This window comes from Dendropsophus ebraccatus, chromosome 1 (genome assembly GCF_027789765.1).
Source record: "Dendropsophus ebraccatus isolate aDenEbr1 chromosome 1, aDenEbr1.pat, whole genome shotgun sequence".
Lineage (NCBI taxonomy): Eukaryota > Metazoa > Chordata > Amphibia > Anura > Hylidae > Dendropsophus > Dendropsophus ebraccatus.
Genome location: NC_091454.1, coordinates 23,009,048 through 23,032,634, shown reverse-complemented (window position 1 = coordinate 23,032,634; position 23,587 = coordinate 23,009,048). Strand labels below are relative to the sequence as shown.

At 44.5% G+C, this 23,587-nt stretch overlaps 1 protein-coding gene and 1 long non-coding RNA gene across 3 annotated transcripts in view; one reads left to right on the top strand and one right to left on the bottom strand.

The window, feature by feature from the left end:
• LOC138790163 (LON peptidase N-terminal domain and RING finger protein 1-like) overlaps positions 1-23,587 on the bottom strand; it is a 50,681-nt gene that overhangs the window by 4,899 nt on the left and 22,195 nt on the right. For both annotated transcript variants that reach the window (XM_069969095.1, XM_069969096.1), the window contains exons 6-10: positions 20,408-20,510; positions 13,825-13,939; positions 13,618-13,739; positions 9,824-9,982; positions 7,425-7,737 (exon numbers count right to left, since the gene is read on the bottom strand). In XM_069969095.1, the coding sequence (XP_069825196.1) occupies positions 7,425-7,737; positions 9,824-9,982; positions 13,618-13,739; positions 13,825-13,939; positions 20,408-20,510 (812 nt within the window). The remainder of the gene's footprint in view (positions 1-7,424; positions 7,738-9,823; positions 9,983-13,617; positions 13,740-13,824; positions 13,940-20,407; positions 20,511-23,587) is intronic.
• Positions 7,983-13,909, top strand: LOC138790189 (uncharacterized). The gene is made up of 3 exons (XR_011362874.1): positions 7,983-8,041; positions 11,605-11,722; positions 13,503-13,909. It is a non-coding gene; the product is annotated as an uncharacterized lncRNA (long non-coding RNA).

The following is a 23,587-nucleotide window of genomic DNA, read 5'->3' as shown; positions in this document are numbered from 1 at the left end:
TCAATGCAGCACTCTCTTCCCAGGGAGACTATGAAGAGATTACCTCCACAGTCCTGTCCTCTGATGTAAGCCCCAGCCTGAAGTGGATCTGCTATGATTTGGAAGGTGAGGGAGACTTCCTGGGTCAGAGTACAGGGCTGTAGACCACCCTATGCAGACCATGCCCCTCCCCCTCCCACCCAGTACAGGGAGCTCTTAAACCAAACCAATGTTCTTAAACCAAGTCACAATTTTGAAAAACTGCGAGTTACTCTTAAACCAAGGTACCACTGTATTTCCATTTTTCAAGGGCAGCGCCACCTGAAGAAGAACTTCATACTTTGATATTGTACCTCTAGCTTTTATATACAGGGGTTCATGATGTGTTCACCAGTTGATCATATATGGTACCGCAAGTCCCTAGGGAGGACTCCTGGTTGAATAGCCCTTTGTCCGGGATTATCACAGGTTCATTGGTAGCTTAGTGATGGCTGCGGGGACTTGTCTTTGTCTCTGATGTCTGTATAGTAGTGAGTGTGTTCTTGTGGATAGGGTAAAATGTGTCAAGATAGGAAAACCCAATAAAAAGGTACTCCGTCAAAAATCTTTTCCTTTCAAATTAAATGGTTTTAAGAAATTATATAGATTTGTAATTTACTTCTATCTTTTCAGTCTGACACAGTGCTCTCTACTGCCACCCCTGTCCAAGACAGGAACTGTCCAGAGCAGTAGTAAATCCCTATAGAAAACCTCTCCTGCTCTGGACCGTTCCTGTCTCGGACAGAGATGGCAGTAGAGAGCACTGTGTCAGATTGGAAAGAATACACCACTTCCTGCAGGACATTCTGATAGGTACTGGAAGACTTGGGATTTTTAAATAGAAGTAAATTACAAATCTATATAACTTTCTGAAACCAACTGAATTGAAATAATTTTTTACCCCTTTAAATGAACCACTCACCACCCCTTTTCCTGCAGTGTTTTCTGTTTCATCCCTGCTCAGCTGTATCTACACATTTCATTACTGCAGCTGGGTCATGTGACCTCTTCTTATCATCCACCCTCTTGACTTGTACTCTGTATCTGTATCATCCACCCTCTTGACTTGTACTCTGTATCATCCACCCTCTTGGCTTGATTTCAAACTGTATTCTCTCCCTTTCAAATCTGCTAGCAACCCCATGATGCATCAGCACAGAATCACGTGGACAACTAGAGACAGTACCATCTCTGTCTGCTGGGAGGACATTCAGCCCTTACTATGATTATAAGTCTATAGTAAGGAATGCATAATGAATAAAAGGAGTCTTCTCTAAGGGCCCTATTACAGGGAAAGATTATCGTGCGAAAAATCGTTATATTGTTTGAATGTAAAGTGTCACTGTCGGTTTTTTTTTTTTTTTTTTTTTGCAGAAATCAATAGTCCAGGCGATTTTAAGAAACTTTGTAATTGGGTTTATTAGGCAAATATGCCATTATCTGCATTCAATAAGACTTTTCCCAGGCCCCCCCCCTCTCTCTCATTCACTGCTCATTATCAGGAAATCCCGACTATTTTACATCAGACGAGCCCTGTGTAACCTATAGAGAGGAGAGGGGGGAGGAGGGAGATTAGTCGGTAGTAGAGAGCAGAGAACAAAAGGATTACACAGCTGGAGCTGTGTAAAAGCCGGTATTCAGAGGTCAAAGAGGTCAGTGCTGACTTCAGAGGAGATAGCCCGGTGATGTAGCTGTAAATTAACTCTTTGTTGTCCTGTTTTGGTGCCTCATCTCCCTCAACCCCTCTCCTTTCCATAAGAGAACTATGAAGACAGGGGGGAGAGCTTCAAACTGCCTTTTCATGATAAAAAATGTATTTTTCGGCTAATAATCCCAATTACAAAGTTTCTTAAAATCACCTGTACTATTGATTGCTGAAAAAAAAAAAAAATTAAACGACAGAGAGACTTTAAGCAATAATCTTTTCACATGTATGCAGGCAATGATCAAAGGACTAACGAAAAATTGCATCTGACCATGACATCATCACCATCGTAAATATGGTGAACAATCGTAAATCGGAGAAAAAGAGAAAGCGCTTGGTCTAATAGGCCCCTTAGTGGAGCCAGTTTAATACAGAAGTATACACACACTATAATACTGACATATCCACGTACAGTGACATGTCCCGTTGCAGAATTTTTAATGATATTGCCTTCCGTGGATTATTTACAGGTCACACCATCACAGTGGTAAAATGACAAATTAAGGTAAAGTGATATATTTCCTCTATGTAACCCCTTGGCTTGGCTTGTTAAAACAACCGTATATCAAAGCACAGAGAGCAATTATCTGACCGCGTGACTGTGTCTTTCCTGAGGAGATAGGTAATCTGCCAGCTTTGTATCATGTTCAGAGCAGATATGGAGATAAAATAAAGGATATCTGTCTCTTATGGCTGTTTGCATAATTATAAAATCATGTTTTCCTCCTAAGAATAAGAATTATAGCGGTCGACTGAGCTGCAGCATGCACACCACCTCTCTACCCTGCCCCTTCCTGTCCTGCATGATTGATATAAAAGGTTCAGGCCTGGAAACAAAACCCCTAACTTCAATCATGGAAGAGATGAATGCTGCTGCTCAGCTGGCCTCTATTACTATCGTGCTTAGAAGGAAAACATGATTTTATACCCTTGTAAGCAGTCATGAGCTAAGAGACGGATATCATTTGTTTTATTTTCCTATTTCCATGCACAGCCACTGCAAAATGTATGGTGCTGTGACTGGTAATAAAGAGACTGCAGCACCTCCCCTTAAAGGGGTTATTTAGCATTACAAAGACATGACCCCTTTCTCCCAGAGACAGCACCACTCCTGTCTCCAGTTTGGGTGCAGGTTTTGTAACTCAGTTCTATTAAAGTGAATGGAGCTTAATTGTAAGAGTGGTGATGTCTCTGGAAGAAAGTGGCCATGTTTTTGTATTGCTGGATAACCCCTTTAAAGGGTTCATCCGGACCTAGATAAAAATGTCTGCTTTCTTCCAGAAACAGCGCCACTCTACTCCCTATTTTGGTTGTGGTTTTGCAGTTCCGTTGAAGTGAATGGGGCTAATCCCGGATAACCCCTTTAAATCAGTTGTTTCAGGAGTAAGACTAGGCCATTAATCTCAGATTGGGGTCTAAGTCCTGGAAACCCCCTTTAGATACATATTGGGGGGAGATCAAACATGGTGTATAGTGAAACTGGCTCAGTTGCCCCTAGCAACCAATCAGATTCCACCTTTCATTTTCCAAAGAGCCTGTGAGAAATGAAAGGTGGAATCTGATTGGTTGCTAGGGGCAACTGAGCCAGTTTCACTTTGCACCAGGTTTAATAAATCTCCCCCATTATTCCTAACACTTTAGGAACTACTCTAAGCATAAGGGTTCAGTGATTTTTTTTTTCTGGAATGTTCTTGTAAGCTAGCCATAGGATACTAAAAGAGTTGTCTTTACTTCTCCAAAGAAATGTGTGGCAGCTAGCTGCAGTGTAGCTGAAATCTCAGGCGATCATCTGGTATCTCTAAAGGAAACTACTGGAGGCCACTAGAGGTGGTATGTGGTATTACATGATGACAATTCGGCGTAAATCTTTTTCTATCAGATCAACTGGTGTCAGAAAGTTATATAAATTTATTTACTTCTATTTAAAAACCTCAAGTCTTCTAGTACTTATCAGCTGCTGTATGTCCTGCAGGAAGTGGTGTATTATTTCCAGTCTGACACAGTGCTCTCTGCTGCCACCTCTGTCCATGTCAGGAACTGTCCAAATCAGTAGCAAATCCCCATAGAACGCCTCTCCTGCTCTGGACAGAGGTGGCAGCAGAGAGCATAGTGTCAGACTGGAAAGAATACACCACTTCCTACAGGACATACAGCAGCTGATAAGTACTGGACGACCAGAGATTTTTAAATAGAAGTAAATAACAAATCTGTAAGACTTTCTGACACCGATCACAGGAGTACCCCTTTAAATTGTTTTACAGAAGCCCTGGCTAAAAGAGAGGGGGGTAGTCTCTCCTGCACAAGTCCCACCTCTATGACAGTGAAATATACAAGGGGTTACAGCCAATCGGACCAATGGCCAGCGTGGTCACTCACGTCCCATCGTGACTAATATGTATAAGCAGCTCCAGTATTCATTGTACAGTGCGATGGCTCTGACGTGATGACAATCCCATTACGGCCTCTGCTCATTACCATTGTAATTTAATAAGATCAGTCTGTAGCAATATTGACACCGCTCACAACGACTGTGTGTTTTCTGCTTGCGAGGAGCTCAATTCCAGAATAAATGAGGCTTGTATTTTTTGGAAAGTGACAAGAATTGTATTTTTTTTTTTACAGCCGCTACAGCGGGACAAGATTAAGGCGCAGTGGCGATGCTGCGTGCGGCTTAACGCTCATTGCCGTTACCTGCGGAGAACATGTGGGGCGGTAATAAAAATGTGGGGTGAGAACAGTGTGTGATTAACAAAGGCTGAGAGAAAAGCGGGATGAGGGAACGCGAATGTGTATGCGGCGGCATGAGGCGGCAGCGGGTCGGATTCCACCAGGTCTCATCCAATTTTATATGGAGTCAGAATATGACTGTTACTGTATGAAGAGGAGTGGGAAGGAAAGAAGCTTATTTATGGTAGCACAGGCAACGTTAAGTAGAACTCCGGGCTGGGGTGATGGAGGGGGAGGATGAAAGAAGTAACATGCTCTCTTCTCCCCCGCTCCAGCGATGGTGCCGGTATCCCGCAGCTCCGGTCCACAGCGGGGTCCCGCCTCGGCCACTGACTTACTGAGCAGGTCTAAGGGTACTATTACACGGGCCGATGGGGGCCCGAAAATAACTGTAAACGAGCGCTGATCTGCTAGATCGGTGCTCGTTTATTGGGCCTCTTACACGGCCCGATAATCGTTTAACAAGGGCTGCATAGACATCATTACCGATGTCTTCACAGCCCTTGCTTAAACTCTATACATTACCTATCCATGCTGCAGGGCTCCTCTTGCGCTCTGCTACTCCCCGGGTCCCACACGCTGCAGCTCAAGAGCGGCTTGTCTGAGCTGACAGGCCGCTCAGCCAATGACTGGCTGCGGCGGTCCCGGCCTGTGATTGGCTGAGCGGCCTGTCAGCTGAGACAGGCCGCTCTGAAGCTGGAGCGCGCGGGACCCGGGAAGAAGCAGAGCGCAAGAGGAGCCCTGCAGCATGGATAGGTAATGTATAGAGTTTAGAAATCGTCAGCCGTCCGCCGCACATCGCTATTACACGTAGCAATGCACGGTCGGCGCCCAACAATTATAGGTCCAAACCTATATCAACAATATATATCGTTGTGTTTATTACACGGAGCAATAATCGGCCGGATAGGGCCGATACGGCCGATTATCGTTCTCTGTAACAGGGTCCTAACACGTCACGTCCCAGGTCTCCACTCAGACCTTGAAGCTGCGGGATACCGGCACCAGCATGTTACTTTTTCATCCTTCCCAGCACTCTGCTAAAATCACCCCAGCCTGGAGTTTTCCTCCATTCCATTTCCAAATAATTTTCCATTTTTATATCTATATATTAAAATAATCCTGGGATCTTGCAGTTCTCAATCACACCACTGGGGCTAAAACTAAGCTGAGACTTCCTGTTGTGTCCGTGGTGATAAGAGGAGGCAGCTGTAAAGTCATCTGTACAGCATTACAGCGTCAGGTGACGCCAGTAGACAGAGGAGACAATAGCAGCTCCCTGTGGGATGACCTCTTCAAAGGTCACAGAGTAATGTTTCACATTCATATCAAGAAGACAGAGTTTGTTTATTGTTGTCTATGTCCATGAGGCTTGCTGTAAATCATAGAACTAAATGCTGTTACAAAAAAAGGCAGGGTGGCAGCCTCCATAACAATGTACAAAAAGTCAAATTCCAAAAAAAAAAAAAAAGCCAGAAAACAGAAACAGATTAGGAAGAACAACTCTTAGTATCTGACTCAGTAAAAAAAATCTAGGTGATAAATTCCCTTTAAAGTGTCATTGTCACTTAAAAAATATTTGACATGTTAACAGTTTTGATTGGTCAGGGTCTGGCTATTCAGCATGCTAGAAGGATAGGGGAAGTGCATAGCAAGGCCCTTCTCTCCCTGTCTCTCTGAACGCTTCAGGTGAGCAGTAAACCTCTGCAGCCCAATATTTGCAGTGAGATGGGGAGAGAAGCGCTTAGCCGAACTCTTCTCCTGCCTTGTTCTAGCAAGACACCCAGACCCTGACTAATTAAAACTGTTGATGTGTCAAGTTTTTTAAAGTGACAGTGACACTTTAAAGGAGTTTTCTGGAAAAATCCAGTGACATTTACCCACAAACTACTAATAAAGTTAAGAAAACTTTGTATTATTCTCACCTAAGAAATCAAGCTCTGATCATCCACCATTCTGGAGTTTAAGGATCACCATCCTCAAGTCATCTTACTGCAGCAACCATTCGCTGACTTTTTAGCAATAAAAACATGAGGTTCAGAGGCAGTGAGGCTGTCGTGGTCACGTGACAGAGGTGGTGTCTCCATCTTAGCTTGGTATACCCGAACCATAGGATAAGGGATAGCTAAATGATTGTTGGGGGTCCACCCGGACCCTCAAAAGTTCCAGAGATTTGTAATTTACTTCAATTAAAAAATCTTCCAGTACTTATCAGCTGCTATATGTCCTGCAGGAAGTGGTGTATTCTCTCTAGTCTGACACAGTGCTCTCTGCTGCCACTTCTGTCCATGTTAGGAACTGTCCAGATCAGTAGCAAATCCCCATAGAAAACCTCTTCTGCTCTCTAGACTGGAAAGAATACACCACTTCCTGCAGGACATACAGCAGTTGATAAGTACTGGAAGACTTGAGATTTTTTTTTTTTATAGTAAATAAGTAAATTACAAATTTTTGCCACTTTCTGCCACCAGTTGATTTCAAATAATTTTATTTGGGTGAACTACTTCTTTTAAGATGAGAGCAGATGAAACCTGTTTAAGGGTATGTTCACACGTACCAGATCCGCAGCGGATTTCACGCTGCGAGTTAGCAGCACTGATTGGCTGATGGGGAGTGAGGGGAGCCGGAAGCTTCACTGCAGCTGCGGTGCTAATCAGGTAATGTATGCTCCGGGCCGGGGCAGCGGGCGGCAGGGGGGGTTAAAGGGGCCAGGTCCCATACAGGCAGCGAATCCGCTACAGGATCTGCAGCAGATTTCGTTGCTAACTCGCAGAGTGAAATCCGCTGCGGATCCGGTACGTGTTAACGTGCCCTAAAAGGGAAATTCCATCTATAAAAATCAGTACAAAATGAGACTTGTTGAAGTCTGTGATCTCACGCCTCCATAGCTTTACAGAGTATTATAACACTGCATTATAGCGTTTTCTATAGTATCAGGGCTGCCTACCATACTTTCTCTCCCGCCATCACTGACCTGTATGTCGTCCTCCTTGGGGGGTGGGCTGGTATGATGCATGAAGATACGTCGGGATAGGCTCCCTCTGTGCTGGGTGAAGCAATCCTCCAGCTGCTGATACACCGCGTCGTGTAGTCTCTGGACTTCCTGCAATTCCTCCTCCTCCAGCCTCTTGTCCACCAGGTATTCTATCTCCGCTATGTGGTAGCCGTCCAACAAGCCCCTCTGAAGTACCCGGAAACGTCTTCTACCCATCGTTTCCACCAGTGACCGACCGTCCGGGAGATAGTCCAAATGCTGGATCTCCAGCATACACCCGTAGTCTGCAAAGCTGCGCAAATCAACAATCATAGAGGTGTAAGCGTTAAGAGTGATAGAGACAGACATGGGGGTGGGGGAGATTTATCAAACATAGTGTAAGGTGAACCTGGCTCAGTTACCCCTAGCAACCAATCAGATTCCACTTTTCATTCCTCACAGACGCTTTGGAAAATGAAAGGTGGAATCTGATTGGTTGCTAGGGGCAACTCAGCCAGTTTCACTTTACACCATGTTTGATAAATCTCCCCCATGGTCTGTATAATGGGTTGTGACTAAAAGGACTAAAAAACGGACTAAATCTAACTCCAGATGAGGTCAGCTCAACCCTTTCCCTAAACTTTGACAACCCCTTTTAAAAGGTACACTATGCTTTGAAAAATCCTTCGGGTCCTATTACACGGCCCGATCAATCTGCTAGATCAGCGCTTGTTTACTGTTTATTAGACAGCCTGATAATCGAGCAGTAAGGACTGCATGGACTTCATTAGTGAAGTCCATGCAGCCCTTGCCCGAACACTTAATACCTTACCTCTACCCGCTCCTGGTCTTCTCTCCAGCTTCCTGGCACTGGCGGCAGCAGCAGCTTCTGAACGGCCTGTCAGCTGACAAGCCACTCAACCAATCACAGGCCGTGCCGGGACCGGGAAGCTGTGGAGCACAGGAGAGAAGACCGGGAGCGGGGAGAGGTAAGGTATTAGATGTTTGGAAATCCTCAGCCGTCGCCCGTGTATTACTATTACACATAGCGATGCACGGTCGGCACCTGACGATTTTAGGTCCAAACCTAAAGCAACGATCAGCTGAGGATCGTTTTATTGCCTGATTGTTGTCTCGATTATTGGCCAAGTAGGCCAGATTCGGCCGATTACCGCTCCGAGAAATAGGGCCCTTACTTAAGGGTATAACAAGATCACAAGGTGTCCCCCTGCTGGGATGGGCAATGATCAGCTGTATTCTATGGGGAAACCTGCAAGTAACTGTTCAATTTCCTTATGGCGCCACCACAGGAGACATTAGGCATTGCATAGTCTCAATTAAAATCTGTGGGTCATCAGTGTAATGTAGGACAAGAAAGGTCCTCCAAAAAAAGAGACACTCTTTGTAACTGCTCTCCACTCCGGACAAGGGGTGAAAACTGGGACCCTGACTGATCAAATTTTTTTTTAAAGAGACAGTGCCCAATATTAGAGAATATTTGGCCTAATTACTATACTACGTTCACTGTGACTCTAGCAGACCTCAGAGTAGAACATCACGCACCACCCTACTTGTTCTATGCCAATTGTCTATAAGTCTGTTTTTTTTTTCATCCGTTTTTGCATTGACTTTCATTATAAAAAAAGGATCAAAACAAATCCTTTTTTTTAACGTACACAAAAATAAGGTCAAGTACGTTTTTTTCTGTACATAAAAAAAACTGATGCATTTTGATCCTTTTTTTAATAATCGAAATCAATGGAAAAAGGATCAAAATGGATGCACTCAAATGTATCAGTTTTTTCATCTGTTTTTTGCAAAAACGGATGAAAAAAAAACAAAACAAGATTGCAAAAACGTAGTGTGAACCCAGCCTTAGGCTGAATTCACACTACGTTTTTGCAATCTGTTTTTTATTTTTACATTTTGTATTTTTTATTTTATTTATATTATTATTTTATATATATTAATTATGTATTTCTTTTGTATTTTTTACAGTCCTAGTTATTTGCTGTAAGGCTGGGTTCACACTATGATTTTGTAATCGGTTTTTTATTCACCCGTTTTTCAATAGATTTCCAATATTAAAAAAAAAAAAAAACACAAACGGATCAAAACGCAACCATTTTTTTAATGTACACAAAAACATAGTTGACAGAATTTTGGGCGATTTTGATCCTTTTTTTAATAAAAGAAGTCAAGGGAAAAACGGATCAAAGTGAATGCACACAAATGTATCAGTTTTTTGTAAAAACAGATAAAAAAAACGGATTGCAAAAACTTTGCCTTACAGCAAATAACTAGGACTGTTCTATTGGAAGTTCTTCGGAATAAACAAGATGGGAAGGGGCACCAAATGTACTATAAAAGACTATAAAGAAGAGCCATGTGATCAGTACCTCTTGCCGCTCTCGTATAAACACATCCCAAAGCTCTTGGTTCCAGTTTCAAGGCAGCGACGCATCATGAGACGGTAACGTGGCTCAAACACGTGGAGAGGACAGGCCACTCCGGGGAAGGCCACCGTGCACACAAAGATTGGCACATTTCTTATCAGGCTGGAAAAAAAAAGTGTAATGTTAAGAGCTCAGTCACTTTTACATAGCGTTTGACATAGGAGACATCTACCTTGATAAACTAAGATGGCTCATCATTCATGTCACTCACTCATGTTAGTCATCCAATAGACACTCTTTGTCGCATCTTTTTACACCCAGATTACTGTAATGCGATTTTAGATCGGTGCTCTGCTAGTAGAGTCTGCCATGGACAGACTGTACCAGCAGAGCAGTCAAGGCAGACACCAAGGACCAGCAACTGGTCAGCATCCATGATCCATAGTGAGGATGCTGTTTGGGTCACTGTGCCGCCAATGTCACCTGTCAAAACTGTTTAGATGCCGTGATCACTACTGATCAGAGTGATCGCCTATGTCAATCATTACAGATGGGGGGGTCGGCTGTAGGTAGTGAGATGGGTCGTATTACAGGGGGGCGATTATCAGGCAGAATCGGGCTCATATCACCCCGTGTAACGAAGACAACGATCAGCCGAGGGGCCGATCATTGACTAACCGTTGTCTTTTAGCACGTTAAAAATCGCTCTGTGTAACAGGTGTGCGGTTTGCAGCTGATGAGTATATAGAAAAAATTAAGATGTATACTTACCTGTTCACGCTCTCCAGCCACTGAAGCTACTACACTGGTCTCTGAAGTGACAGGCCACTCAGCCAAACACTGGCCACAGTATCGGTAAGAGATTGGTTGAGTGGCCTGTAATTTCAGAGACCAGTGTAGAAGCTTCAGAGGTGGCTCCAGTCAGCATGGAACTGTCAGGAGGACACCAGGGAGCGTGGAGAGGTAGGTATAAAACTTTATTTTCTATAAAAACCAAAGGCTGAACAGACATTGTAAATGATGCAGCCCTTGCCGCACAATAATCGGGCCTTATAATAGGCTCTGTAAGCCAGCGCCAATCTAGCAATTTGGCCCTCGCTTACCTGCCACATCGGACCATCTAATACGGACCGTACTCCCTCACATATGATGTAAATGTACCTTCTAGATCAGGAAGGGATTAAATCTTAGTCCTCCTGAGAGCTGTGTAACGTCTCCACAGATCCCATATCACACACTATGGCCTATAACCCACCCCCATGATGAACAAGCTGAGTCAGCTTCCAGTCCATCAATACCCCCTGCTGAAAACGCCCTCTAAGACCTCAAGCTTACTGACACTTCTCGAATGGCCAGGCCTCGGGCCTAACAGTTTAAAAAGCCAATGCTAGGTACCTGACATCCTACAGAGACTACAGTTCCTCCCTGTTGTTCCTATAAGCCCTTAAGAGCGTCACAATGCATGCACCCACATCCATATCTTCTTGGGCGCCCCATCCAAGAACCCGCCATTCTCACTGGCAGCTACCATGATGGCATGGCAGCAGCACTGTATACCACGGCCTGTGACAGCAGTAAAGAGATTAAGTTTCTTGCTAGGGATCGACTTAAAGGGGTTAGAAAAACATGACCGCTTTCCGCCAGCAACACCACCCACTAGTTTTGCAGCACAGTTGCATTGAAGTGAATGGAGCTGAACTGTAATACCCCACACAACCTGAAGACAGGGGTGGCGCTGTTTTTACAACAAAGTAATTGTGCTTTTTCTAATCCTTTAAATGCAGATTCTAGAAGACAACACTGTCCTATTGCTGATGATTAGCCTCTCATAGACTCCAGTTTACATCAATCACCTTGCCCTGGAGAGAGATAGATGTATATTCTTCATAGGTTGCAGCGATGGTAAATCATTCCTAGTCTGCAGCTGCAGCATGGTATAGATCTGCGAGCATGTGATTAGACCAAATAGCAGACATCAGAGCAAAGTCAATTACATACAGGTATACAGATTCTCATTTTCAGGCCCAGAAGTCGGCAGAAGGTCAGGACAGGCACATTAATTATGGCAGAATTTCTAAGGGCAAATTTGTAATTCCACCTGCTGCGGTTCCTTATCAGCGGAGTCATTACTGAGGGGCCACAATTAGTGATCTCTGTTCTCCCGCTCGCCGCCTCGCGCTACAGTAATTATCTCTTCTTCGCTATGAACGTCTTGAGCCCATTGCATTCATTCTACAGGAGGGAGGTGCTTTACATTCAGCCGCTATAGATTCTAAATTCTGCACATTTATAGTGTCACTGCCGTTTAAATTTTTTGCAAAAATCAATAGTACAGGCGATTTTACGAAACTTTGTAAATGGGTTTATTAGCCAAAAAATGCATTTTTATCATGAAAAAGCAGTTTAAAGCTTTCCCCCCTGTCTTCATGGTTTTCTATGGAGAGGGGAGGTGTGGAGGGAGATGAGGCACCAAACAGGACAACAAAGAGTTAATTTACAGATATATCACTGGGCTATCTCCTCTGAAGTCAGCACTGACCTCTGAATAGCAGCTTTCACAGAGGTCCCGCTGTGTAATCCTTTGTTTTCTGCTCTCTGCTGGCGACTAATCTCCCTCCTCCCCCCTCCTCTCTCCATAGGTTAGACAGGGCTCACTGATGTAAAAGAGTCGAGATTTCCTGATAATGAGCAGTGAAGGAGAGAGGGGGGGACATGGGGAAAAGCTTTATGAATGCAGATAATGGCATATTTGCCTAATAAACCCAATTACAAAGTTTCTTAAAATTGTCTGTACTATTGATTTCTGCAAAAAAAACACAACAGTGACACTTAAAAAACATATATTCTTGTATATTTCAGATAGACTCTGGTTTACAGTAATAATCTAAAAACTTGACCGATTTTATAGACTAAGGTGCAGTGTTTTATCTTGAGGAGATCACCAGCTGGCATGGGTCTCTGGGAGAAAAGGTATGCAAATTATCTCTACTCCACAGAGGTTTTCTACTGCCACCTATTGGAGTCATTATGCCTGATCATGTTTTAAAGGCGTAGTTCACAAAAAAAAAAAATTCTTTCAAAAAACAACTGGTGCGAGAAAATGCCAGAGATTTGTAATTTACCTCTTCCATTACTTATCAGCTGCTGTATGTCCTGCAGGAAGAGGTGTATTCTTTCCAGTCTGACACAGTCATCTCTGCTGCCTTCTCTGTCCAAGACAGGAATTGTCCAGAGAAGTAGCAAATCCCCATTGAAAACCTTTGCTGCTCTGGACAGTTTCTGACATGGACAGAGGTGGCAGCAGAGAGCACTGTGTCAGACTGGAAAGAAAACAACACTTCCTGCAGGACATACAGCAGCTGATAAGCACTGGTCGACTTTAGATTTTTAAACGTAAGTAATTTACCATATCTGATAACCTTCTGACATCAGTACGGTTGCAGCACCTGCTGCATTTACTCCCTGTCTGCTCTTTCTGAAGAATCATTCGGCACAAGGAACACTCCTCACTCTCATAAAATGTCCTGATAAAGACATCACACTGGGGGTTGGGCTACAGCTGAGAGACAACAACCAGCCAAGCCTCCTGTAAAACCATAAGATAATGTGTTGTCTCGGGAGAAAGGGAGGAGCTGGAGACAATACACCCTTTGTAGTTTTTCTTCTTTTTATTTCCATTTAGGGGTGAAGCATGTAAAACCACGCTGAAGACAAAACTATTAGTGAAAATGGTAAGGAACTAAGGAAAGTTGTAGAAGGTTTTGGAAGATGGAAACGTTCATGAGCTATTGACTTACTTGGACATCTCAGCAATTTCAGTAAGATGGACCTGCTTTCTGTCCGCCATCTCCGAAGGAAATATGGTCACCATGAGATCCTGCACTACGGCAGTGATGGCATAAGACCCCACCCTCAGGTACTGAAAGGAGAGGACCATGAAAGCATTAGCTGGTAGTATAATGTGGACGGGACATACTGAACATTGCGGTGATTGTCCAGGTTACCTCTCGTAAGCACTGCTTGCATAGTGGGCAGTACGGCTGGTGGTCCATACAACGTTCCAGGCATTCCCTGCAGAAGGTGTGTCCACACGGGGTGGTGATCGGATCCAAAAACATTCTGTATTGTCAAGATGAAGAAGCAATAAAAAAAATATATATATATTTATTAAATTTATAAAAAAAAATATTTAAAGTGTCACTGTCGTGAAAATTTTTTTTGCAGAAATCAATAGTCCAGGCGATTTTAAGAAACTTTGTAATTGGGTTTATTATCCGAAAAATGCATTTTTATCATGAAAAAGCAGTTTGAAGCTCTCCCCCCTGTCTTCATTGTTCTCCTATGGAGAGAGCTAAAGAGAAGACCAAAACAGGACAACAAAGAGTTAATCTACAAATCCTTCACCCGTTATCTGTTCTGACCATCACCAGTGACCTGTCTGAGCTCGGATTACAGCTGTCACCCAGCTCCGTGCCTGTAATCCTCTGTTATCTGCTTTCTGCTGCCGGCTAACTCCCTCCTTCCTCCTCCCCCCTCCCCCCTCCCTAGAGCAGACAGGGGACGTCTCCTGCAACAAGTCACAATTTTCAGATTTTTCAGAGTGGATGAAAAAGAGGAAGGAGGGGGGGACCTGGGAAAAGGCTTTTTACATGCAGATAATGGCAGATTTGGCTAATAAACCCAATTACAAAGTTTCTTAAAATCGCCTGGACTATTGATTTCTGCAAAAAAAAAAAATACGACAGTGACTCTTTAAAAGATTTCCCTTTGACCCATGTTGATAGCCCACTCACTAGCCAGCCAACACCCTGCTCTGCACCGAAGAGGGGCAACAACCCGAAACAGCTGTCTGCAGATGGAAAGTCTTTCCTTTTGGAGAGATTGTTTGGCTAGGCATATATCCCCAATACACCAATGTTCTAAGACTCCTGGATAGAGTGAAATACAGACTTGAAGGAGCACTACTTTGCCTAAGTGGTGTACAAGCTATCTGTCAGAATTCCCAGTGGAGCAGGAATGGCCTTTAAGTCTCCACACGTCTTCAGGCTGGACTCTACTTAAAGGGGTAGTGCGGCGCTAAGCAATTATTCGCAAAATAACACACATTATACAACTTTGTAATGTGTGTTATGTATGTGAATGACCCCCTTCCCCGTGTTTCCCCCCACCCAAGCCAGACCCGGAAGTGTGGTGCATTATACTCACCTGATTCGTGTCGACCCCCGTCCGCCATCTTGCGACAATGATGTAATCTTCGGGAGGCCAGCCGAACCGCTGCAGCCGTCCCTCATGCCGCCCCCCCTCTGCCGCGTCATCAGCTGCTCAGCCGCGATTGGCTGAGCATAACTAAGGTCAGCCAATCGCGGCTGAGCAGCTAATGACGCGGCAGAGGGGGGCCGGCATGAGGGACGCGTCATCAGCTGCTCAACCGCGATTGGCTGAGCTTAGTTATGCTCAGCCATTGGCGGCTGAGCAGCTAATGATGTGGCAGAGGGGGTCGGCAAGAAGGAGGGCTGGTGCTGTCCGGCGGCCTTCTGAAGACAACGTCATTATCCCCAAGATGGCGTCCGGCGTCGTCACGAATCAGGTATGTATAGTGCACTACACTTCCAGGGGTGGGGGGAACAAGGAGAAGGGGGGCATTCACTAACATAACATACATTACAAAGTTGTATAACCCTTTTAAGGAGAACTAGTATCCCTTTGACCCACGACTTCCTATAGAGTCATACAATGTCTATGCAACCCCACCATGCCCTTGGATACACAGCTCTCAATCACTTGTCAAGTGACAAGATTACTAGAACCTTCAGGGCAGTATATGCTGTATACTGATCCCTAATCCTCACTAGAGGCTTTAGTGCTGTATACTGATCCCTAATCCTCACTAGAGGCTTCAGTGCTGTATACTGATCCCTAATCCTCACTAGAGGCTTCAGTGCTTTATACTGATCCCTAATCCTCACTAGAGGCTTCAGGACAGTATATTCTATATACTGATCCCTAATCCTCACTAGAGGCTTCAGTGCTCTATATGCTGTATACTGATCCCTAATCCTCACTAGAGGCTTCAGGGCTGTATAAGCTGTATACTGATCCCTAATCCTCACTAGGGGCTTCAGGGCTGTATACTGATCCCTAATCCTCACTAGGGGCTTCAGGGCTGTATACTGATCCCTAATCCTCACTAGAGGCTTCAGGGCTGTATAAGCTGTATACTGATCCCTAATCCTCACTAGGGGCTTCAGGGCTGTATACTGATCCCTAATCCTCACTAGGGGCTTCAGGGCTGTATACTGATCCCTAATCCTCACTAGAGGCTTCAGGGCTGTATAAGCTGTATACTGATCCCTAATCCTCACTAGGGGCTTCAGGGCTGTATACTGATACCTAATCCTCACTAGAGGCTTCAGTGCTGTATATGCTGTATACTGATCCCTAATCCTCACTAGGGGCTTCAGGGCCGTATACTGATCCCTAATCCTCACTAGAGGCTTCAGTGCTGTATACTGATCCCTAATCCTCACTAGAGGCTTCAGTGCTGTATACTGATCCCTAATCCTCACTAGAGGCTTCAGTGCTGTATACTGATCCCTAACCCTCACTAGAGGCTTCAGGACAGTATATTCTATATACTGATCCCTAATCCTCACTAGAGGCTTCAGTGCTATATATGCTGTATACTGATCCCTAATCCTCACTAGGGGCTTCAGGGCTGCATAAGCTGTATACTGATCCCTAATCCTCACTAGAGGCTTCAGTGCTCTATATGCTGTATACTGATCCCTAATCCTCACTAGAGGCTTTAGTGCTGTATACTGATCCCTAATCCTCACTAGAGGCTTCAGTGCTGTATACTGATCCCTAATCCTCACTAGAGGCTTCAGTGCTTTATACTGATCCCTAATCCTCACTAGAGGCTTCAGGACAGTATATTCTATATACTGATCCCTAATCCTAACTAGAGGCTTCAGTGCTATATATGCTGTATACTGATCCCTAATCCTCACTAGGGGCTTCAGGGCTGTATAAGCTGTATACTGATCCTTAATCCTCACTAGGGGCTTCCGGGCTGTATAAGCTGTATACTGATCCCTAATCCTCACTAGAGGCTTCAGTGCTCTATATGCTGTATACTGATCCCTAATCCTCACTAGAGGCTTCAGGGCTGTATAAGCTGTATACTGATCCCTAATCCTCACTAGGGGCTTCAGGGCTGTATACTGATCCCTAATCCTCACTAGAGGCTTCAGGGCTGTATAAGCTGTATACTGATCCCTAATCCTCACTAGGGGCTTCAGGGCTGTATACTGATCCCTAATCCTCACTAGGGGCTTCAGGGCTGTATACTGATCCCTAATCCTCACTAGAGGCTTCAGGGCTGTATAAACTGTATACTGATCCCTAATCCTCACTAGGGGCTTCAGGGCTGTATACTGATCCCTAATCCTCACTAGGGGCTTCAGGGCTGTATACTGATCCCTAATCCTCACTAGAGGCTTCAGGGCTGTATAAGCTGTATACTGATCTCTAATCCTCACTAGGGGCTTCAGGGCTGTATACTGATACCTAATCCTCACTAGAGGCTTCAGTGCTGTATATGCTGTATACTGATCCCTAATCCTCACTAGGGGCTTCAGGGCTGTATACTGATCCCTAATCCTCACTAGAGGCTTCAGTGCTGTATATGCTGTATACTGATCCCTAATCCTCACTAGGGGCTTTAGGGTTGCAGAGCATCTTATAAACGATACTATTATAAGTTCCTATAAGCGAATGAAATGTTCCCGGTGACACACCTTCAGCATTGTATTGTAGAATCCATCTGTGACATGTATCCCCCATAGTACCCGCTGTACCCTATGTGCACAAGGCTCCTGCCAGAGGAGACAGACATCTCTCCGGTGCATTAGCCGTTCCGCCCGCTCCATTCTACAAGGACACGGTCTCTGCGGTTTTGGCTTTTTGCATTGATTCCAGCTGTGTTTTTTGCAACAATGAAACTCCTTTCTGCATACAGTTTCCAGGGAAACATGCCAGCCTCTCCAAATCCCTCTAAATGCGCCTCTAAATAGACTGGAGGACTGTCATGCTGCTCTGTAGAGACGGCAGAGAACATCGTGTAGAGGTGACGGGAAGGAACTTAAAGGGGTAGTGCACCAAAAATGTTTTTCTTTCAAATCAACTGCTGCCATGAAGTGCCAGAGATTTGTAATTTACTTCTATTAAAAAATGTCAAGCCTTCCAGTACTTATCAGCTGCTGTATGCCCAGCAGGAAGTGGTATTATTTCCAGTCTGGAGAGCAGGAGAGGTTTTCTATGGGGATTTGCTCCTTCTCTGGACAGTTCCTGACATGGACAGAGGAGGCAACAGAGAGCACTGTGTCAGACAGGAAAGAAACACCACTTCCTGCTGGGCATACAACAGCTGATAAGTACTGGAAGGCTTGAGATTTTTTAATAGAAGTAAATTACAAATCTCTGGCACTTCATGGCAGCAGTTGATTTGAAAGAAATTTTTTTTGGGTGCACTACCCCTTTAAAGATTTCACTCCATTAACCATAGATACCCTCATTTATTTGCCACTGGTTATATAGCGGCGCTGTACAAAATCCTAATCGCTCACATCAGCCCTTGTTTCCGCATTAGGGGGTCAATATCTAAGGGCCTGTACCCATCTTGTTTTTACCCTATATTTGGTGTATACAAAGGGTAACATACATTAGCTCCCACCAAGTTGGGGTCACATGAAGATTCAATTACCCCATTACTAAGTTTAGGGGGGGGCAGAAGAAAACCATGCAAGTAGAGGGAGATGTGACCCCACAAAGTATGTAATAGAACTTGGTGAATATACAAACCTATTGTGGTGCTTTCACATGGGTCAGATGTAATTTACAACATTTAAAGGGATCTGAGAATGAATAGAGCAGCAGTGCTGACCCGCTGCTGCATTAGGAGTCGGGAAGCCGTTCTAAAGATTCCCTAGGGGCCCAGAGGTCACCGAAATCTCTTACTTTACCCATATGGTGTGAAGAGGGGACAAGTAAAACTAACTTACTCCCTTTAAGCCATTTTAATTTATTTTTTTTTTCAATGTACTTTATTAGTTACATTGGTCCCCTTATGTGTGACAAATTGCTCTAAACTGGTGCCCCTCCCCCCACCCACTTCCGAATCCCTAAACTGTAGTTGTTATTTTCTGTCTGTACATAGTACCTATATGGGGGCAGTAGTTGTTTCGTGTGCTCCCTGCTCCCAGGGCTCCTCCTCTATATCACTTTACCTGATGCAAGAGGCAGCATAGAGTCAACCAGGAACAGTCTGCTACTGCCCGCACTCAGCTGTGTACCTAGGGGAGCAGGCAATGGCAGAGTCGCACCTGCACTGCGCACTCCTGCACAGCTTTTCTGGGCGCTGTCTATCTCTTAACAGCGTTACCTGATGCTGTACCCAGTGCTCTCTTTCTCTACAATCAGAGATAGTGAGCATGGAAAGTGCAGCTCTGCTACTGTATATGGAGAAGGTCTAGCAATGACAGATTAGAAATGGGGGGGGGGGGGGGGGGCAGTTTAACACTAACTTTCACACACAATGGAGGAGATTTATCAAACATGGTGTAAAGTGAAACTGTCTCAGTTGCCCCTAGCAACCAATCAGATTCCACCTTTCATTATCCAAGGAGTCTGTGAGGAATGAGAAGTGGAATCTGATTGGTTGCTAGGGGCAACTGAGCCAGTTTCACTTTACACCATGTTTGATAAATCTCCTCCAATGTGACTAATAAAGTATATTGGAAGAAATTATTTAATAGTTTCTTTTTATTTATTAAAAATACAATGAAAAATGCCACTTAGCCACGTCCACATAGCCAATGTTGGCCCCTCCCCTCCGTGACATCATAAACGTCAGCCCTTTTCAATGGCCGTCGAGGGGGCGGGACTTAGACTGCAATGATGTAACAGAGGGGTGGGGCCTACGGCACCAATGTAGGCTGGTCCAAGCAGCGATGCGGACATGAAGCCCCGCCCAAGTGGCACAAATCACCAACGATAAAAAGCATTTTTCACTGGACCATGCACCAAGAAATCCACAGTAAAGTAAGGTATGAAAACTGCAGAATTTTAGGCTTTACAGCTGCATAGAGAAGTTCTCACACAGAAACAGGGTGACAGTGTCACTTAAAAATCTCAAGTCCTCCAGTACTTATCAGCTGCTGTATGTCCAGCAGGAAGTGGTGTATTCTTTCCAGTCTGACACCGTGCTGTCTGCTGCCACCTCTGTCCATGGCAGGAACTGTCCAGTGCAGTAACAAAACCCCATAGAAAGCTTCTCCTGCTTTGCACAGTTCCTGACACGGACAGAAGTGGCAGCAGAGAGCACGGTCTCAGACTGGAAAGAATCCACCACTTCCTGCAGGACATGCAGCAGCTAATCTGCATCTGTGTGAAAGTACAATACAACCCATATATAAATCATATATACATTTGTGACTTCCACAGTCTATGGGGATAAGATTTTTATGATTTTTCTAGAACACCACATAGGACTTTCTTTCATCACTTTGCTCTCTCTCTGTAACTCACCGAATACACAGGGAACATTCTACATCCGAGAGGCTTAAGATATCTTTTAGCGACAGATCAGGCGGGAGACAATCCTTGTGATTCTCCTCGTCTTCCCGAGAGTCTGCAAAACATATTAGAGGACGTGACATCTTCTATATTTATCGGTGCTCTCTCATTTGCAGGGTTAGAACTGCGGCACTAGTATAAAGGGGAGACATCCTTTACTAAGCTGTGAAGATCAGGATACGTGATGCCACTTCTGGGTGTCAGAAAATAAATACGGGGACATCAAAAGTTGTAAAAAAAAAAGTCTTTTAAGTTGAAATAAAACTAATGGGGTGATGTTTCTCCTTGAGGAGAGCACAAAAAAAGGAGGCGGCTTATAGGCCATTTGTGCTCCACTGGGAATCCTGGGAAGAAGAATATGCAAATTAGCTCCCTGGTGCCACCTTAATAGAGAAAGTCACCGATTAAAATTTTAATTAAAATAACCTGGAGTTGTGAGGGTGTTGTGAATGACTCTGTTATGGGGGCACTGTCAGGCTGTAATGTGAATGACTCTGTTATGGGGCACTGTGGCAGGCTGTGATTTGGGAGAATAACCTATAGCAGTACTGTATTAGGCTGTGATATGAATGACTTTGTTTTGGGGCACTGTACTAGGCTGCGATGTGAATGACTCTGTTATGAAGGCACTGTATTAGGCTGTGTTGTAAATGACTGTTATGGGGGCACTGTACTAGGCTGTGATGTGAATGACTCTGTTATGAAGGCACTGTATTAGGCTGTGTTGTAAATGACTGTTATGGGGGCACTGTACTAGGCTGTGATGTGAATGACGTATGAAGGTACTGTGAAAGGCTGTGATGTGGTAGAATAACCTAAAGCAGTACTGTGGCAGGCTGCAATGTGAATGACTTATGTAGGGTACTGTGTCTGGCTTTAATGGGTAGTCTTGTGAATAACCCTTATGGGGGCACTATGGCATGGTGTGTTGTGGAGTGTTCTGAATAAATTATGGTACAATATAGGGGCACTGTGGTTAGCACTGTAATGACAAGCCACTTAAGTAAGCTGCTCATTTTAGGGGGGGGGGTATCTATCCTTATAATAAGCCATCAATATCAGATTGATGGTTGTCTGGCTCCTTCAATGATCTGCTGTACTGTGTCCACTTCAGTGTTTACCAGGCACAGTGCCATACCTTTAGTAGTGGCTGCACTTGGTACTGCAGCTCAATGCCTTTCAAGTAAATTAGACATTGCTGCACATCCATTACAGAATGTACAGACCTTTGCCTAATACATAAAAATAGACCCTGTACCCTTCAATCGGGTGGTTAGTGGCGGTCCAAAAGTCAGATCATCACCAATGTAATATTAAAGGGGTCATCCAGCACTTTAAAAACATGGCCACTTTTTTCCAGAGACTCTTGTCTCCAGTTTGGATTCAGGTTTTGCAACTTAGTCCCATTGAAGTAAATAGAGCTTAATTGTAAACCACACCTGAACTGGAGACAAAAGTAATGTTGTCTCTGAGAGAAAGTGGCCATGTTTTTGCAGTGCTGGATAACCCCTTTAAGTGCTAGTAGGCCCCTTTAATACTCAATTTATCAATGTAAAAACAAATTATAAAATACTGCAGTTTCTACAATGCCCACTAGATGTCAGTACATACAAATTAAAAACAAACAAAAGTCTTGTTTTACAGCCTACCGTAAAATAAAATTCTATTTTCTCAGTAACACTAGAGAATGAGAGAAAGACATGGCCTATTGCAGGGATATCCATAGTGGTAGAGATCAGACCACTGCAATGCCTGCCATTTGCTCAAAGCAGGGCTGTGGAGTCGGAGTCGTGGAGTCAGAGTCGGTGCTAGTTTTGGCTGGAGTCGGAGTCAGAGTTGGAGTCGGAGCTAGTTTTGGCTGGAGTCGGAGTTGGACTTGGAGCCGGGAAAAAAAACTACCGACTCCAACTCCAGTTTTAAAAAAATCTTTAAACAATTTAGAATTGAGTTTTGATTTGAATTTTATAAGTTTTGCTCATCAATATATTTTATGAGCAACATTCTAATAGATCACTGGCTCTATTACATAAGGGTGGTCGGGGAAAAGTTGTAAGCCACTATTTGGCAGTTTGTTTCTGAGCTGGAAGAATCCATTGTGTGGGGGAAGATCTGTGCTTTTCTCTTCCTGGATGGTGGATGATTGTATTTCAGCAGTAGTGTAATATGAAGATATCCTGTGTAATATAGAGGAGGAGGAGGAGAAGGCATAAGTAGTGTAGCAGTAACCTCAGTCCTCAGTGTGGTGTTTTCTCTCTGGTAGAAAATTGTGTGGTTTTCTTCAGTGTTCTATGACAGCAGCTGTCTGTGTGTGTGTGCGCTATGGCTGCAGCAGGCTGTGTGTGTGGGTGGGTGGGTGTGTTTGTGTGTATGTGCATATGTATGTATGTATGTATGTGTGCTATGGCTGCAGCATGCTGTGTGTGTGTGTATTTGCTATGGCTGCAGCAGGCTGTGTGTGTGCGTGCTATGGCTGCAGCAGGCTGTATGTGTGTGTGTGCGCTATGGCTGCAGCTGTGTGTGTGTGCTATGGCTGCAGCAGGCTGTGTGTGTGTGCTATGGCTGCAGCAGGCTGTGTGTGTGTGTGCTATGGCTGCAGCAGGCTGTGTGTGTGTGTGTGCTATGGCTGCAGCAGGCTCTGTGTGTGTGTGCTATGGCTGCAGCAGGCTCTGTGTGTGTGCTATGGCTGCAGAAGGCTGTGTGTGTGTGTGTGTGTGCGCGCGCGCGCGCGCTATTGCTTGCCCCCACAGTGACCCTCAACATCACTATGTGTGACTCTATCAGTATGGCTGACCCCTCTGTATCACAGGGATTTGGCAGTGTTAGCAGTGTTTCTCTGTGTATGGTGAATATTAGTTAGAAACATCGACGATTGTCAGCAGGAAAAACCACCTGCTCCATCTAGTCTAGTTCTGAGTTGTTCAGGACATGGAGGCTGGAGACTGGCTGCATCCGCTGCACATACAGGAGAAGCTGCTTTATATACAGTATTCCTTTATTCACTCAGAAGTTACACCAGGATCATGTAGGACATTAGGGAGAAGCTGCTCAACCAGTGTGATAAATAACTCCTTTGGTATCTGACCGGCCATTTATGAAGGAGCAGGAGTCGGAGTCGGGAGTCGGAGTCAGTCC